Source organism: Asterias rubens, chromosome 8, assembly GCF_902459465.1.
Source record: "Asterias rubens chromosome 8, eAstRub1.3, whole genome shotgun sequence".
NCBI classification, from domain to species: domain Eukaryota; kingdom Metazoa; phylum Echinodermata; class Asteroidea; order Forcipulatida; family Asteriidae; genus Asterias; species Asterias rubens.
In genome coordinates, this window is record NC_047069.1 from 1956288 (window position 1) to 1974663 (window position 18376).

Here is an 18376-nt window from a genome sequence, read left to right on the forward strand (position 1 = left end):
TCGTTCGCATTGGACTTCTTGTCCCTGTTAAGTTAACATCGTTAAGTTAAAGGCAGTGGACACTATTGGTAATTGCTCAAAATAATTATTAGCATAAAACCTTTCTTAGTAATGAGTAAAGTGGAGTAGTTTTTGAGAAAGAAGTAATTTTCCGTGAATTTGATTTCGAGACCTCAGATATAGAACTTGAGGTCTCGAAATCAAGCATCTGAAAGGTGTTTTTTTCTTTCATTATTATCTCGCAACTTCGACGACCAATCAAGCCCAAATTTTCACAGGTTTGTTATCTTATGCATATGTTGAGATACACCAAGTGAGAAGACTGGTCTTTGACATTTACTAAAGGTGTCCAGTGTCTTTAACAGCGCTGTGACAGTAAATTACCATCCAGGTAAAGTTACCAGCTGTTCGCGCTTGGACTTTGCGGAAGTAAGTTAACCATTTTAAGTCCAATGCGGACGAGGCTTTTGGCTACACACACTACTAACATCCTGTAGAAGATTCGTTGAAGACCTTTAATCGTGACTGACAAATAACGCTGACAGGGCAAAAACCAAGAAGACCACACCTCCAACAAGAGTAACTGCAGAAGAGAATAACAAGGAAATCAAAGTTAGTTTTAAATGCTATCCCAGAGATAAAAACACCATCCAGTTTGGACAGGTTTAGAGTCTCTGTCTGGGAGACACATTATTTGTCGTGGGTTCGAATCCCACCCGAGTAATATGCCTGGGTTTTTTTTTCCACAGAGCTTGGGTAAGTACTGAGTAAACAGTGCTAACACACATCAGTGTATATGGGTAAAAACAAAATGAATATACATTATTTGTTGTAATTGGAAGGCATAGCTAAGCCAAAAATTATTTCCTGAAAAAGGAACCAGCCGTCGATTTCACCAAATTCTTCCTAATTTAGGATTAATCTTATGACTTAGGACGAGTCCAGTTCCGTATCTGAAGTCGTTAGGACGCATTGAACCCGTCTTAAGTTAGGACGGGTTACTCGCCTAACTCGAGATAGGATTAATCCTAGCATTGAAATCGGCTGCAGGGAGTTTAGGTAAGTGTAGTCTATAATCCAGAACTATACCCAAACTATATTAGTAAACAAAGAAATGGGTAAGTACTAATTGTAATGGTCAGCATGGAGGCAACGGAGGGCATGGCCTCTATTGCCCCTAGTCTTGGGGTCCCAGTCTATTCCCCAAGGTGTGCCCATTCGCCGGGGTAGACTGGGGGCAGACCATGGGTACAGCGACCATAAGCCCATTTCACACTGTATCTCTTATACCCCCGAGAGCCAGGAGGAGGCCCAGTGCTTTTTTTTACCCTACGGTTACCCCAGCGCTATTCTGTGGAATATGGCCATTTGCTGGGGTAGACCGGGGGCAGACCAAGGGAAAGCGACCATAGTTTGAAAAGGCCGGCCGTTATTTCCCCCAGGGGCAACCCCAGGGATTAGAGTAATGTGAAAAGGGGTAGAGTGTAAAATCTCACCAGTTCTTGCTGATATTCGTTGAGCTATCATCCTTCCACCTATTACTGCTAGTGCTGTGCATAATGCATGACCCAGTATACCTCCAATTGAAACACCAAACACATCCTTAAAGGGTCAAAAGGAACAATATGAAACTCTCTGTCAATTTTTGATAACAATTGTATGCAACAAAATACACAAACTGGGGATAAAAATACCAGGCGGAGGCAACAAAGACTGCCTCCATGCCCCCTGGTGGTCAATGCCTTGGAGCCCTTGAAATGCTACAGTAGAAACCTACAATGTCCTCATTCGGTGCCCTTAACCAAGGAGAAAATGCCTTGGTGCCCTTGCCATTTCAACAATGAAGCATACAGGTCTGAAATACACTTCACTGATATAAATTTGATTGTATCCGTCAAAAACAAAATTGCATTGTTACCATTGTTCTGAAGAAAGCTGTAAAGGGATTATGAAAAGAAATGTTTAGATCAGGACGAGGTACATGTAGGAAATTCAAACAGGGCCTAATTTCATAAAGCTGTTGTAAAGCAGAAAATACTGCTTGACAAATTTGCTTGCTAAGCAAAAATTTAGTGGGGCACCAGTTACAACAATGTTAACTTATTGGTAACCTGTTTTTGTTTAAGCAATACTTTTCACTATTGGTTTTTAGTAATCAAGCATGTAAAGACTTGCACTCAAAAAGCCAGACTATGATCACTTATCTAGATCCAGTAAACTCCGTGAATGACATAATAGCTTGTGCAAATACTCATCAAGTTGAATAACCTGCAATTACCCTTTGATCATTGTGCCCTTATCAACAAAAACGTGTTAAGTTGAGGATTTATTTGTTGATGAGTTGACAACTTTCCTTGAAGCTAAATTTAAATGCATCTGTGATGCCATTATACCAAACAATCACTTCAAGGGGTATAACCAGTCATACCCAAAACATTGATTAAATACGGGAACCATCACAGGCATCTTATCCATCACAGGCATCTTATCCATCACAGGCATCTTATCCATCACAGGCATCTTATCCATCACAGGCATCTTATCCATCACAGGCATCTTATCCATCACAGGCATCTTATCCATCACAGGCATCTTATCCATCACAGGCATCTTATCCATCACAGACAATAAGACCTTTAAAGGAGCCGTTATAATCCACCTCTAAAGTAACTTAAAACTACGGCCATGACGGCGCAGCAAAAGTGACAAAACGCCCGTTAAAGGCAGTGGACACTATTGGTAATTACTCCAAATATTTTTTTTTACATAAAAACTTACTTGGTAACAAGCAATAGAGAGCTGTTGGTAGTTAAAAACATTGTGCGAAACAGCTCCCTCTGAAGTAATGTAGTTTTCGAGAAAGAAGTAATTTTCCATGAATTTGATTTTGAGATTTAGAATTTAGAATTTGAGGTCACGAAATCAAGCATCCGAAAGCGCACAACTTCGTGTGACATGTGTGTTTTTCCTTTCATTGTTATCTTGCAACTTCGACGACCAATTGAGCTCAAATTTTCACTGGTACCATACGTTTGATTTCATTGAAATCTATTGTATTCAGAAAAACTAAGAGACCAAACAGTATTATCATTCTGTCTGTGCTTATCTTGATGCTGTAGTAATATGATCTGATGATTGGGGCAACCATTGAGAAGCATGTCTAAAACGGCCAGCCAAGTTTTCAAATTATCTAAAGTGTATTGACATAAATTACAGCAGTAGCAACCTGTGGACTACAATAGCCCAAAAGAACAATGCCTAGTTGCAATGTCTACACGGTTGGGCAAGGTCCTACATATATCTCGAAAAGGCACATGTAGCATACACACAAAACACTTAAAATCAATGCTTGTAAAATTTTTAAAATTAAGAAAGTCGTGGCCATTGCTGGGGATAAGAGCACCTGACTCAAGCTCTGGTGTTTCTTTTCAGCAGAGTGTGGGTTAGATTGTCGTGACACCTGTGTCGTTTAGCAAGACACATAACCATTATTGCTGTGTCCTTCGGATAGGGCATGTGTGTACTATTCAGGTTTGACATAGCTGTGCGACAAAAACATGTTTACAGGCAAGGTGTTGCGCAACCTCCGATTAAGCCATGCGCAACATGATTTAAAATTGTCCTGCCAAAAATACCTCCTGAAGTTAATAAGTTTAAGGTTTTTAAAACTCAACTAAATTTTAAACTTTGTATCGGTTAAATTGAAAGATCATCACCCTAACATACCTTTAACTAACAATAAAACAACTTTTGCAATATTGTTTTATTAAACTAATCATATATTTTCCTAATTTTTATGTCAACTTCTATTCCGAGATCATCATCAATTTGTCTTTCAAACAGACCTTCAAGCTTGTTTAGGAATGCGAACATCAGACTTTGTGCAACAGCAGGTTCATTTCAGCATTCCAAACAACTATTGTGCATTTTTATATCATTTTATGTGGACAAGTTCATTGTACTACAGGTCATCCATTCGTGTAAGTTTGCTCCAAGATGTTTGTCAAGTACAAAAAGCAAAGTTCGACAAGATTTAATCTCATTATAAGGACATTGACATTTTATGGACTATTGGTAATCAATGTTTCAGGTCATTGACTCGTGTTATTTTGGCAGACGAAGGCACATTTGATTAAGAGGCCTTTGTGCTTAAAAGCACTGTGCACTATTGGTAAACACTCCAAATAACTGTAAGCATAAAATTGTACAAGCAATGGAGAGCTGTTGATAGTATAAAACATTGCGAGAAACGGCTCCCTCTGAAGTAACGTAGTTTTTGAGAAATACATCCAAGTGATTTCTCACCATAAAATATTTGAATTGATTTCTAGACCTGAGCTGCGGTCTCTAATTCAAGCATCTGAAAGCACACAACTGTGGCAGTGTTTCAATCAAATTGTTCTAGTCTAAGCTGACTTAAAGGCACTGGACACTGTTGGTAATTGTCAAAAACTAGCCTTCACAGTTGGTGTATCTCAAAGTATACATAAAATAACAAACCTGTCAAAATTTGAGCTCAATCGATCATCGAAGTTGCGAGATAATAATGAAAGAAAAACAACCCTTGTCGCATGAAGTTGAGTGCGTTTAGATGGTTGATTTCTAGACCTCAAGTTCTATTAAAATCTAAGGTCTTGAAATCAAATTCGTGGAAAATTACTTCTTTCTCGAAAACTATGGCACTTCAGAGGGAGCTGTTTCTCATAATGTTTTATATCATCAACCTCTCCCCATTACTCGTTACCAAGAAAGGTTTTATGCCAATAATTATTTTGAGTAATTACTAATAGTGTCCACTGCCTTTAAGCCTGGTTCATGCTTCTTGCGAATACAAAAGCGAAGCAAATTTTGATGTCACAAATTGGCAACGAATAATTTGCATCAGTTGAAACTCCAGCGAAATATTTCGTGTGAAAATGGGGCTGAGAAAAACAAAGTTTGCTTCGCATTCACAGGATGTATGAACCAGGCTTTAATAATATTGAAGTCTTATAAAGCACAAGTATCTACCAGACAAGGTACTCAAGGAGCCGAGTATATATATATACAAAGTTACAGAAAGATAGGTTATTGCAGTGATGAATTCTGAGACCAAATTATGAAGCACCTTATAAGGGTTTACATGGTGCTACATGTACGGGGCATACAGCAGCCACAGCCAGGAACACCGGGCGAACCCCTTCTCTTTTCGATTAGTGCACTGGGTTCTCTTACATGCGTTACAAACACACGGGACCAATGGATTTATGTCCCATCCAAAGGAAATAGCAATGGTTAAGTGTATTGCTTAAGGACACAAGTGTCACGGCTGGGGATTCAAACCCACACTCTACTGATCAGAAACAACAGAGTTTGAATTTGGTGCGCTTATCCGCTCGGCTGCGACACTTCCACAGTCTTTAGTCTCAAATAACAATTGTAACCATACCTCTCTTGCTGCTAGAATGATTGTAGTTATCTGTGATCGATCTCCCCACTCCGCCAAAAACGTCAAGCTGAAAGCTTGGAGAAATATCGGTGAAAATATACCAAATATTTTCCGCTGTTTGCCTCCTCTAACGATACCCGATTCTGGGTCTTGTGTTACTGTTGCCATGGCAGCCTTTTCCATCTGGAAGAGTTAAATGATACCAAAATAAAGGAAAGAAGAAATGTAACAAAAAAGAAACAAGAGAGAGCTGGTACAGTAAGCAAAAAAAATTCTTCTAACAGGCCCACTGATTCCTTGCTTCTGATTTCATTACAAAGTATTTCTTTAAATGTTTTGAGGTTTCAAGATGAGCATTTTGATTTTTTTTTTAACCTGGGGCTTATTTCATGGCTCTGCTTACCATGCTTTATAAGCAAAGAATTGGCACTTGCGAAAGCAGAGAATTCCACGCTTATGTCAAGCGCTTTTCACGGGCTAGCTGGGAATTTTCGCCTGTGAGCTGCGTACTCTATGTTACTAGGCATTCTACGCTTACACAGCTGGCGCAGAAATTCAGCCCTTGCATGTAAGCAGGGAATTAAGCATAGAATCCAGCAGTAAGCAGAGCATTGAAATTGGACACTCGACTCAAACCTCGGGTACATATTCAATAATCTATTTAGTTTCTGTTTAAGTTGATTGGCTTTATCATGAGGAATGATCAATGCTCGATTTATTGCTTGTCTGTGGATGGTTATTTATGAAATTTGGCCCTAGATTGAAATATGATGTATGTACATGTGTGTGCACCTGTATTAATGTGTTTAAATGCATGATGTTATGGTGTTCCTGTACCATTCATGTGAATCAGTGTTGTAAAACTTGGTCTTGGCTTGGACAACTTCTAATTACGTTGTAACTATGTTCTCAAGTCAAGACGTTTTGTTCCGTCTATACTGTAACTTTTGTAAAACACTGGTTATAAACACTGGTCATTATCAAAGGTTTATACACCCCCACGTGACGCGCTCTCCACCAATAGGTGAAACAGTCTGAGGTATTTATGAATGTGTAGGCCTAACAAATTTTGTTCAGGTATGTTTCAAGTTTATTTATTCATGACAGACGAGAATGCAGGCGTGTGATATCACAACAAGAAGATGATGTAGAAATATCAAATGTAAGCCATGTACACAAACCATGTAAGTAGTATTAATTAAAACACACCTCTTGCTTGTTCTGTATTCTGGTTGGCTGAAACACGGTCAGAGGGGGCACTAGTCTTTGCAAATAGTGCCCGCGGTAACAGCGCCCTCTCTTGACTTGAACCGTGAACAACAACTACAAAACTCCTTTTTCTGTTCTTATTTGACATTTAAAACCAAGCTGTGTTATAAAACACATATTGACTGGCATAATTCGGTAACTAGTGTACGTCTATTCCCCCTCGGGTCTGTGAGTGACCAGAAGAGGGGCCTATGTCACTCAAAGTCCCTCGTGGGAATAGACGTATACTAGTTACCTCGCTGCCAGTCAATATGTGTATACTAGTAATCAGCCATGTAATACATAAGTAACTAAATACACACAAGCCATGAAAGAATTAACTAATTAACTATACTTTTCATAAGCCACGTAAGGAATAACTGTAACTTGTAAGGCATATTTCACACTTTCGTGGACTACAGTCCTGGAGAGGCCCAAGGAGTTTTTACCCCAAGGTTTTCCCGGCGCACTTTCACACTGTCCCTATTCCATGGGGTTCCAGCTGCACATTTTAAGAATACCCTACTCCAGTACAGAGGTTGCTATTCCCCGGGGTATGCCCATTTGCCGGGGCAGATCAGGGTTAAAGCGGTCAAAGTGTGAAAGGGGTTATTCCCTTGGGTTGCCCCCGGGGAACAGAGTTTTAATAGTGTTAACTGGGCTTTTATAAACCATTGGTATCTTCAAATATTCTCTGAATTCGCAAATCCTTCATTTGGTGTTCAGTTAAGATTTAAATGTGTAGGCCCAGTTCATACTTCATGTGAATGTGAATGCAATACGAACTTTGACGCCACAAATTCGCAGCCAATAACTCGCAAAAATCAGTTGAAATGTACTCAACTCCTACAAAACATTCGCTGCGAAAATAGCCAGGTGACGTAAAAATTTGCGTAACATTCGCATTCTCAGGAAGTATGATGAACTGGGCTTTAGTACATGTATGTCTCCACACATGCCATCCTTCAAACAAAGAAGAAGAAGAACCTAACTTGACGTATAACAAACAGATCAAATTCTAATTTCACGAGTCTACTGCATATTTGCAAGCAAATACACATATTATGAAAGTACACTGGAGTCTTTGGTATACAAATCACTTCAATGAGATCCCTGCTGACCACACTTTGAACTGTGCACATGGCAGAGTAAGATAGTATAAACATTGTCTGTCAGAATCTATCTCAAATACAAATAGATGAGATAACAGTAACATGATATGAATACATAGGGGGTTATGAAATGGAACTACAGTGGATAATAACCCCAAATTGACCTCCATAAAATAACTATACTCCAGCCTTGAAAAACACCCACGGCACCATCAGCAATTGCCAGGGTGCCCTTAGCCTTTTTCATGCGCCTGGAACGAGAGACCGCACACGCAAGTGGCGAAGCCACAAGGGCCTTTTCCAACTTGTTTGCGGTTTTATTGATGAATTATTTATAGAGTATGAATCGTGCATTAATGTATGCTGACCCACTGACCCCCGTCCCTTCAGCAAAAGTCGATAAAGAAACACATTAGAAACCGTAAACAAGTTGGAAAAGGCCCTCGTGGCTTCGCCACCTGGCATGTGTGGTCTCCCGTTCCAGTCGCTTGGGACCAACCGCGGCTCTACAAAGCTGTCCAGGTCACGAAGGCCTTGACAAAAGGCTAGGGTGCCCTGTGCTTTTGCTGTGGTGCCCCCAGCAAGGTTCCAATACAAACCTACATATTCCCCCATAATAGAAGTGCCCCTTATCAGAGGGAAATTGATGTACCCCTTCAAGAGCGAAGTTCAAGACACACCCCTTCTAACATGTCTAAGCTATCATTACTGTACTCACTTTTGCTGTTCTGCAAAACTCCCTTTTTTTTTTTTTTACTTATTTGTTGATATATTTTTATCTGTGTTTATATTCTACTAGTGTTTTTTATTCCTTTATTCAAATGTTTTTTGGGGTGGGCTTTAATTGCAACGTATATGATTTATGAGTGTATAAATTGCTCTCATTTAAAAGCGCAGAACACTGAAATGTGATTTTACATCACAAATGTTGTGTAATGTTTACAATAAAATACAGCATTTCAAAGCCACTATGAATATGGACTGAGTCGCACACGAACTCTCTCTAAAGTCCAAGTATGTGTTCTGGTATGCGTATGTGTTCTGCTTTGTTTCAATGCTTAGTCTTGGTGCACGATGTTGTTACTCATTATCAAGATCAACTATCGCGATCCTCTGCTCCACTTCTCCAAGCCGTGCGCACATTACTATAGAACGATAGCGGGCGCTGTTGGAAAACTTCCAGATCACCACACCACACCACAATCTTGCTGGCGGGATCGCAGCTTACAGAAACACCCTCTATCAGTGGAATAGTCGTGGCGTGTGTAGCGTTGAGTGTATGGGGCCTATGGTATTACCTTTGAAGTTGACCAACTCAACAAGAACGTCTTGCACCAAGACTACTCAATGCTAAGATTCATGTTTCAGATTGCATGGTAATATGAATTGGGATGTGATTAGGCCTAGATATGGATATGGTCAACCTCGTTCCCAGGGGTGATCGATCTCGCCGCGCCATTTTTTCCCGGCATGCCTTGCTTGGTCATAACCCCTGGAAGTGTGACTTTAAAACATCCAAATATATTGGACTATTACAATTAGTCCTGTGGTTGATATGTTCCAGGGGCGTTAGTGTGGGAAGTCATAAACTCAGTCCGGCGGTCAGTGTTGCGTGTCAAAAATAGTGAATACGTACATCTTTATACGCACGCGTTTCGGCTTATAGAGCTTTTTGAAGACGCATGGCATTTCATCATTTGCGCGTATATGATAGCCAATCAAAGACACAGATCAGAGACCTACGCAGAGCTAGTGGGTGATACGGCGCGCTGCCCATAGTAGCGAGGTTGGGATATGGTTGATGCTTACTGCTGTGGATTGGTGGAGAACATGTTGCTACACATGCATACCTACATGTATGCGTTACAGTAAAGTTCATGTATGCACTGTACATGTGGGATAGCTTCTTGAATGAACTGAACTAATCACATGTACATGACATGTGCATTTTTAAATTGAGATGCACTCTTTTGATTTACTCACATCACTCTGTGAATCTGACTCAACGCTTCCATTTTCGAGTTTCTGTAAAAGCAATAAAATACTACTGTCCACAGAAAACTACAACAATCATCAAGTACCAATAACTGGTCTGTACGTAAGGCCTCCTCCATCATTGAAACTGTATACTGGTCGGACAATATTATCTGAGCGTAAAATTGATTTTTGGACACGTAATGCTTTGAACATTTGTAACCTGATCACATATTTTGAGATTAAAACTTATTCATTAAAAAAAAAGTTTATTCCTTTTTTCATTTCCGATAAATTTGAATTTTGCAAAAGTTCATTCCCTTTTTTTCACTTCCCAAAAAGTTTTTATTTCCCAAAACATGTAATGCTTTGTACATTTGTAACCTTATTGCATATTCTGGAATAACAAATTTTTCATTAAGAAAAAATCATTTCGTTTTTCATAATTTCCCAAAATTAAAATTGTTGCTTTAAATGCTTTGTTCATTTGTACCTGATTGCATATTTTGACATTGCAATTTTTCAATTTCAAAAGTTCATTCCATCTTCACTGCATGGATTTCAAAGGCATACCCACAATATAGATTTCTCTAAAACTAAAAGGAAACAGTGACATATGCACATTCTTGTTATCATCCAAAAATAGAATATGAAATGAATATTTCCAAGTCTTACAGTGCGTTCTCAACTACTGTGCACATGTATGTACATGACGTACTTTATAATTCCAATATGTACTAAAATTAAGTTTATACTTTGTGCTTGAAATACAAGTGTTATAAAAATCAGAGAAAATATAACAAAATTGGAAACGAATACATTATGCATGAATAGCACATGTTCCCCATGCAATCTATGTCAAAAAGCTTTCAGTGTAGCTGTGCCAATAATTTGAAACATCTTCCTTAGGAATCCGTTACTCCATTTTGTGAAGTTCTAAAGACTCACCTTTTTACCATACATTTAACACCCATTTCAGACAGGCGCTCAAAAGTCGCACCGAACCAAATTCTGAACGAAGTACATGAACAATTTGATGCATGAAACAATTAGGAGCAACAGGACACGCTATGTTCAAAGATCGACTGTTGCAGTAAATGTAAATATTACATTTGCCTGTCTGAAAACAAAATTTATTTGGGTCAACCTAGAGTCACTCCTAATCTATTTGGTTCAGCGTGACTCTGGCACACCTTGGCCCAATTTCATAGAGCTGCTTAAGCATAAAATTTTGCTTAAGCAAAAAATTCATTGCTTAGTAAAATCAGATTACCGGCCAAGACTCCACTCAATTGTTACGCTAAGTAAACAACAGCTAAATACTAGTCATAAGCAATGTATATGGCATGAAATTTCGGCCAGTAACATGTGTAAAATAAGCGAGCTATTTTTCGTGCTTAAGCAAATTTTTTGCTTAAGCAGCTCTATGAAATTGGCCCCTGTCTGAAACAGGACTTAATTGCTTTCAAGTGAGCAATGATCTTGATGGAATAGTTCTTTATAATTTTTATGTTATGTTAATTGTTATGTACCTCTTCGTCTCTTCTTTTAAGATCTGCTTGAACCTCTTCCAATTCTTCTTGTCCTTCATCAGCTGACATGTACCATCCCTCACGCAACATCCGAAGACCAAAGAGCGCAAATAGAAATGTTGACGCATAGTACGTGAACCAACGTGGGATAACTGTAGTCGCATAGCCGAGAAGAGCTGCATATAAAATCCATTAAATGTTATATTCATAAATACCCAAGACAGTATTGGTATTCCTATTGGTGGAGAGTGTATCACGTGGAGGTGTTTAAACGGTTGATAAAGACCCAGCTAAAGCTGTTTAGACCGGCTGGCTTTGGGTGTTTGATGCGCAAGCTCATATATACAAAACCTGACGCATACAAACACTTGTAAAAACATTTTCAAAATTTACAAACTTCGCAAAAAGACAGATTGTCACAGATTGTCTAGAAATTATTTTGCCTTTGACAGTTTTAACATTTATGAAGAATGGGATTAAAAGAGTAGTGACTCATTCTTAAATGGCCATTTAAAACCAATGGCCAAGACCATGCCAGTTTTAAACAGCCTTTTTAAGAACTCATCGCCACACTTTTATTCCCTTATTTAAGTCTTTAATTTTTATTTAATGAATGTACATTTTTTGGTGCCTAGTTTTTTTCTTTAGTCCCCTCTTCTATTAATAATCCAGCTGTCACACTCAAACAAGTTAAGCAAACTTTACAGACCTACTTATCTTACTATTCCTAAGCTTGTATTGTGAAGGCGCTGATTAAGCACACTACAGGCTGCTCCGATTACCTAATAACAAACTGTATTGCATAATTTGACACTTCACAAAGTAAATATGACACAATGGCCTGGGAAATGTAAGAGTGATCGGCAACTTAACGCATGTTATCATTTTCTGATAACTAGTCCACTCTACACTGTGCTATGAAACCGGCTACTGGTAACCAGCCTACGACCATGCCCAGTAGGCCGATTCCAAATAGTCAAATAGCGTAGACCACTTAGTCAAACTATGGTAAACGATAGTCCTTGCGCAAACTTGGCCATAGATGTCGGGGTTAAACAAAAACTGAAAACTTCAAAATTTTAAAATCTGTTCTGACTTACTAGATAAGACGGTCATGACAGCCAGAGCTCCTAGGGCACCAACAAACACAGTAAGACGTGCATGCCTCATAGCCATAATAGCAGCAATAAAGAAGGTCTTGTCCCCAAGCTCACTGACGATAATCACTGATAGAGATGCAACAAATGCATGGACGAAGCCGAGGTTGACCTGACCATCGATGGGTTCAGCCAATGGTATCTGGTTAACGTTGTGTTGTTGTTTAACTTCATCTTGCTGTTTGTCTTCTTCGATGACAGGTTGTTGCTCTTTCTGGGAAAGAATCACAGATACAATAATGTAGACAGGCTCTTTTTATTGTCCTCATATAAGTAGTTAAATCATTCATAGTGTTAACTTTGAAGAGTGTTCCATAAAAGAACGAATCTGGGGTGTCGTGGCCGAGTGGATAAGAACACCGAACTCAAGCTCTGATGCTTCTGTTCAGCAGAGTGTGGGTTTCGAATCCCGGTCGTGACACTTGTGTCCCTGAGCAAGACACTTGACTATAATTGCTTCTCTCCACCCAGGGGTAAATGGGTACCTGCGAGGGCAGAGATGGTTCTTGTGATTGGATTAGCCGAGTAGCGCATTGCGCACAGGCTGTACACTCCCCTGGGAGCTGAGATGGTTTGAGACACCCCTCGGGCTTGAAAAGAGATATATAAAAACGATCTATTATGTAAAATAAGTACTATTTTTCTTGTAAATTATTATCATCTGTACATACCTGTTCATCAACTGGTGCCTTGACAGCCTCATCACTATCACTAATAGCCGGTTTCTTATTCCCTGAATCAGCTCCTTTCTCATTATGCTGTAGAACAAACCTCTGTACATGATGAGCTTCTCTGTGTTCAACATCACCATGCACTTTGCAAATGAGCAGACAAAGTACAACTACCAATGTACAGGAAGTTGCTATTGCATTACTCCTAGGCATGTTCAGTGTTAATTGCATGATGGATGGATAACCCTATAAATCTCTTTACAAATTGTACCGATCACCACTTTGTTCACAAGTTTTCAAGACCTTGGAAGACTCAGTGGGTAGAGTCTGGCAGACCTGCTGTATAGTTTGTAGTCCCAAGATACTGTATGCTTGTCTTGTTTTCATGGGATTGGAGATTGACTGATGACGTCTACAGTTTGATGGACCATTGCTTCAGATCACTTCTCCTTCTTTGACTTTCTGAAACAAATCATTGATATGAGAGTTGCTTGGTTAACATTAGGGATGAGTTCAGTTCAGAGTGTTAAGGGTTTGGATACTTTTTGTACAACACAAAACATAAACGTTCACAGATTTACATTTAAAGGCAGTGTACACCTTTGGTAATTGTCAAAGACCAGTGTCCTCACTCAGTATATCCCAACATAAGCATAAAATAACAAGCCTGTGAAAATTTGGGCTCAATTGGTCATCGAAGTTGCGAGAAAATGATGAAAGAAAAATCACCCTTGTCGGACGAATTTGTGTGCTTTTCAGACAGGAATAAAAGACTTCTAGCTAGAAGTCTTTTATTATTTTAGTGAGAAATTACCTCTTTCTCAAAAACTACGTTACTTCAGTGGGAGTCATTTCCCACAATGTTTTATACTACCAACAGCTCTCCAATGCTCGTCACCAAGTCAGTTTTTAATTTAATGTTGTTTTGAGTAATTACCGAACGTGTACCTTCCCTTTAAAGGGTTTTGATAATTTTTGTATTGGACACAAAACACAAACATCCCTAGGGTTTGGGTACTTTTTTTAGACAGTTGACACAAAACACAAACGCCCACAGATCTTCATTAAAGTTCACACGGTTGGAAGATAATGATGATATAGAAAAATACAACTTGTTGAGGTGCTGTAGTTTTCAAGAAATGAGTAAAACAATTTCATGGAATAATTTTCGTCTCAGTTAGACAAAAACTATTTTAGCTTGTAAAGTTGTATAACATATTTACGCAACTCTCCTGAAAACATTGCCCTGTGACTTTTTTTTTCTTTTTTCTCCAAACGTTAATGACTAATGAATCTGAAACTTCTACGGGTAAATTGTCTTTATCTTTAAACCTTGAAACCTTGAAAAAAGTATCACAATACATCTTCATTCACAGTGAGTAGGGATTCATGTCATGGCCAAAAACTTGATCTACAAAAGGTATCAAAACCCTTTAAACTCTCCTGATCCTGTTAAAGCCATTGGACCCTTTCGGTAAACAGTGTTGTCCAAGGCCCACACTTTGTGTACCACAACTTCTATATCAAATAACAAACCTGTGAAAATTTAGGCTCAATCGGTCATCGGAGTCGGGAGAAAACAACGGAAAAACCCACCCTTGTTTCCGCGCGTTTCGCCGTGTCATGACATGTGTTTCAAATAAATCCGTAATTCTCGTTAACGAGAATTTATATTGATTTGCTGTTTTCTCAAAAAGTAAAGCATTTCATGGAATAATATTTCAAGAGAAGTCTTTCACCATTCTGTAAACCCTGTAAGTTATTTGTAAATCTGTGAACTTTTTTTTTCTGAACCGAAAGGGTCCAATGGCTTTAAATTAAATATTTACTCAAAATGTGGTTAGTTTTTCAGTTGACTTTTTATATGATAAGGAGATTATTATCATCTGAAATTGCAATATGAAGATAAACATGTTGGTTGATTGTATTCTCATTAGTTGTGTGCATAGCGCATTCATTAAGCCAAGATTTGCAATCAGTGCATTGCTTCCAAATTGATTGACCCAAATCATTTTTAACAATAATGAAACTGAGAATTGGTTCTAATTCTTGTCATTATAAGAGTAACTATAAAAATATGAATAGTAGACTTGCGGGTACAACCATGTGTAAAATCTCTTTTGAGGGAGTGTTGGCTCTGAAAAGAGCCGGTTTGGTCTTGACGTTTCGAAACAGTACACTCTGCTCGTCTTCAGGAGAAATGTTGAGAAATGTCATTATGCTGATTAAAGAATCAATGAACTTTGTTGTTATGCTCAGTTAGTTGCAATAACGTAACCGATCCTGCCGACGGCCGACAACCGATCCTCGAGCCGCACGCCGTCGGCAGGAGGGTTACGTAAATCGCAACTAATGCTCAGTAGACAGTATGTTAATTTTCAATCAAGGCTCTTGAAATAATATTTTTATCAGCTTATCACTAACAGGTATAGTAATATGAACATATTTTGTATACAATTTTCCGCAAAGGTACGGGACTAAGGGTGACGCGTGGACTTCGTTGCGTTCTTCTGGCTGGCTGGGGTGGCTGTCCATGCCGAATCGGTCAGTGACTTACTGTTGCGCGCCGGCCGGCTGTGTGACTTTGCCGTCCAAAAAGGTGCCACTTGCAGTCAAATGTGGAATTCGTTCTAAAGGTTTGACTACGTGAATATAGGTCATAAATCTTTCACCTTGAAACACTTATTCTAACTAAAATATCTTACCGAGAAACTCTTTATTTAGACAGATCTTGAGGCCAATCAGTCAACTGTCGTCGTTCCAGCGAAGCGGATCTCAAAAATCATTGATGAGTTGGGGTTTAGACAGGTACCCAAAATCAAAATTTCAGGAAAGCTTAGTGGAAGGAGTCTGGATATCTGACTCAAAACAGATCGCGATATTTGTTCACGTTTTTTTATGTTGAGGGCGCTATACTAAAAGTCGCACCAAGTAACTTTTTTATTCAAATAAATTTTTTTTGTCAGCCTGGCGGTAGAAATCTATGGTTTTATCGGGTCACCTAGGTCAATTTTCTCGTTTTAATGAAACAAAATTATTCCTACTATTGACAAGTTAATCGCGATGATGATTTGTTAGTGTGAAAAAAAGACGCAAAAAGAAACCCCAGTGTTTTATACTTATTGTCATTTTTGACAAAAAGGCGACACATTTTTTCTAAAAATAAAATGCAATTTTAAGTTTGACATTTCTTTCATGTATATTAATTTGGTTTAACCCATACACCGATGTGTGTTAGCACTGTATACTCAATACTTTCCCCCCGAGTCCTGTGAAAAAATATCACAGGCATGTTACTCGGGTGGGATTAGTACCCACGACCATGACGACCCAACTTACCAACTAGACTACCGAGGTTGCCCGGTAGCTAGAGGCAGTTTGAATCCTATGTTTTGGCAGCGGGTACCGCAACGATATAATAAATGTTAAATTTGCATCGGGGATAAAGAATTTTAATTTTAGTTTTTACCCATACACCGATGTGTGTTAGCACTGTATACTCAGTACTTTCCCCAAGTCCTGTGAAAAAATATCACAGGCATGTTACTCGGGTGGGATTCAAACCCACGATCCTTGCATTTCTAGGATTCATAGGATTCAAAATTTAACATTTATTATATTCTTCATGTAGTTTAACGTCTGTTTTCAACTAATAATAGAGCGAACTTGCTATACAAACTTTACGTCTCTCGACAAGAAACAATTTTATCAGAAAAAAAATACACTTAAAAATAAGGGTTAATTGTGTATACTGTGGTGTGCTCTCCCCCCTGCAAATCTCAGTAAGTATGTGTGTAAACAGGTCAACCTACTGTTTAGCACATGGTAATTTTGGCACATTTGATTTGTGACTTTGCCTCATTGTCATTCATGTAGCCAAATTCAGCGACATGTAATCATTGCAATTGTGGAATCATTCTACAGAGGAACCCTTCAGCTTGCATTGATATATAACAGAAAGAAAGAGAGTAATAAATAATACAAAATAATATACTTAAAAAGAGTTTCCTAAGGAGGTTTTTTGTGAGCAGTTTATAATAAATTATTGACGATTATAAACAACTTTGTGAGAAAACCATATAAACTTTATTTAATTCCGTTTAAATGAAATGTGTACTGGCATCAATAAATATACATGTACATTCTGGCTATGTTTCGTTGTGTTTAAAACATTAAAGGCACCGTTCACGTTTGGTAATTACTCAAAATATATATTAGCATAAAAACTTACTTGGTATTGAGCAACGGAAAGCTGTTGATAGTATAAAACATTGTGAGAAACGACTCCCTCTGAAGTAACGTAGTTTTTGAGAAAGAGGTGATTTCTCATCAAAATAATAAAAGACTTCTGACCAGAAGCCTTTTATTCCTATCTGAAAGCACACGAATTTGTACAAGTTTTTTTTTTCTTTCATCATTTTCTTGCAACTTCAACTACCAATTGAGCCCAAATTTTCACAGGGTTGGTTATTTTGTGAGATTACTGGTCTTTGACAATAACCAAATGTGTTTAGTGCCTTCAAATAACATTCTTTTATCAATCAATACACAATGTTGTCTACATCTATACCACAATATTTACAAATTGATAGAGATTTCCACGGCCATATTCGTAAGAATTTTACTAATGTGAGCAAGGAAATTTAGGTGTCTTTTGAGAGCATTCAATTTCCTTTTGGTGCGTCCAAAATTTATATATTCATATAACTCAACGTTTCTGACACTTTTTGAAAGACCCATTCAATTATAAACAAATATTCACCATTTGGTCCGTTTGTTTTGTTCCAAATATTTATATTGGTGCTTGACGATCTGCGTGATCTTTTATTTTCAATCGACATTTAATTATCGAGACAGAAATGGGTGTTAAAGACACTGGACACTATTGGCAATTACTCATATGCTGTTGATAGTATAAAACATTGCTAGAAACTGCTTCTCTGAAGGAACAAAGTTTTTGAGAAAGAAGTAATTTTCCACTAAAACATTTGAACTTGATTTTGAGACCTCAGAATTAGAATTTGATGACCCGAAATCAATCACTTGAAAGCGCACAACTTCTTGTGACAAGGGTGTTTTTACTTCAATTATTATCTCGCAACTTTGACAACCGATTGAGTTCAAATTTTCACAGGTTTGTTATTTTATGTATATGTTGAGATACACCAAGCAAGAAGACTTTGATAATTGCCAAAGGTGTCTAGTGCCTTTAAACTGAATGACAACTTAGTGAAACTGGCCTAGAAAACCTGCA

General features: G+C 38.3%; 1 protein-coding gene across 1 annotated transcript; it reads right to left on the reverse strand.

The window, feature by feature from the left end:
* Nucleotides 1-291: 291 nt before the first annotated feature.
* On the reverse strand, nt 292-15913 carry LOC117293630 (transmembrane protein 165-like). Its single transcript, XM_033776001.1, has 7 exons — nt 15828-15913; nt 13123-13584; nt 12395-12665; nt 11295-11470; nt 5429-5611; nt 1497-1602; nt 292-583 (listed from the first exon to the last, which is right to left on the reverse strand). Exons 2-7 carry the CDS (start codon nt 13351-13353, stop codon nt 516-518), a joined length of 1035 nt encoding a protein of 344 aa, XP_033631892.1. The 5' UTR covers nt 13354-13584; nt 15828-15913; the 3' UTR covers nt 292-515.
* Nucleotides 15914-18376: the final 2463 nt, after the last annotated feature.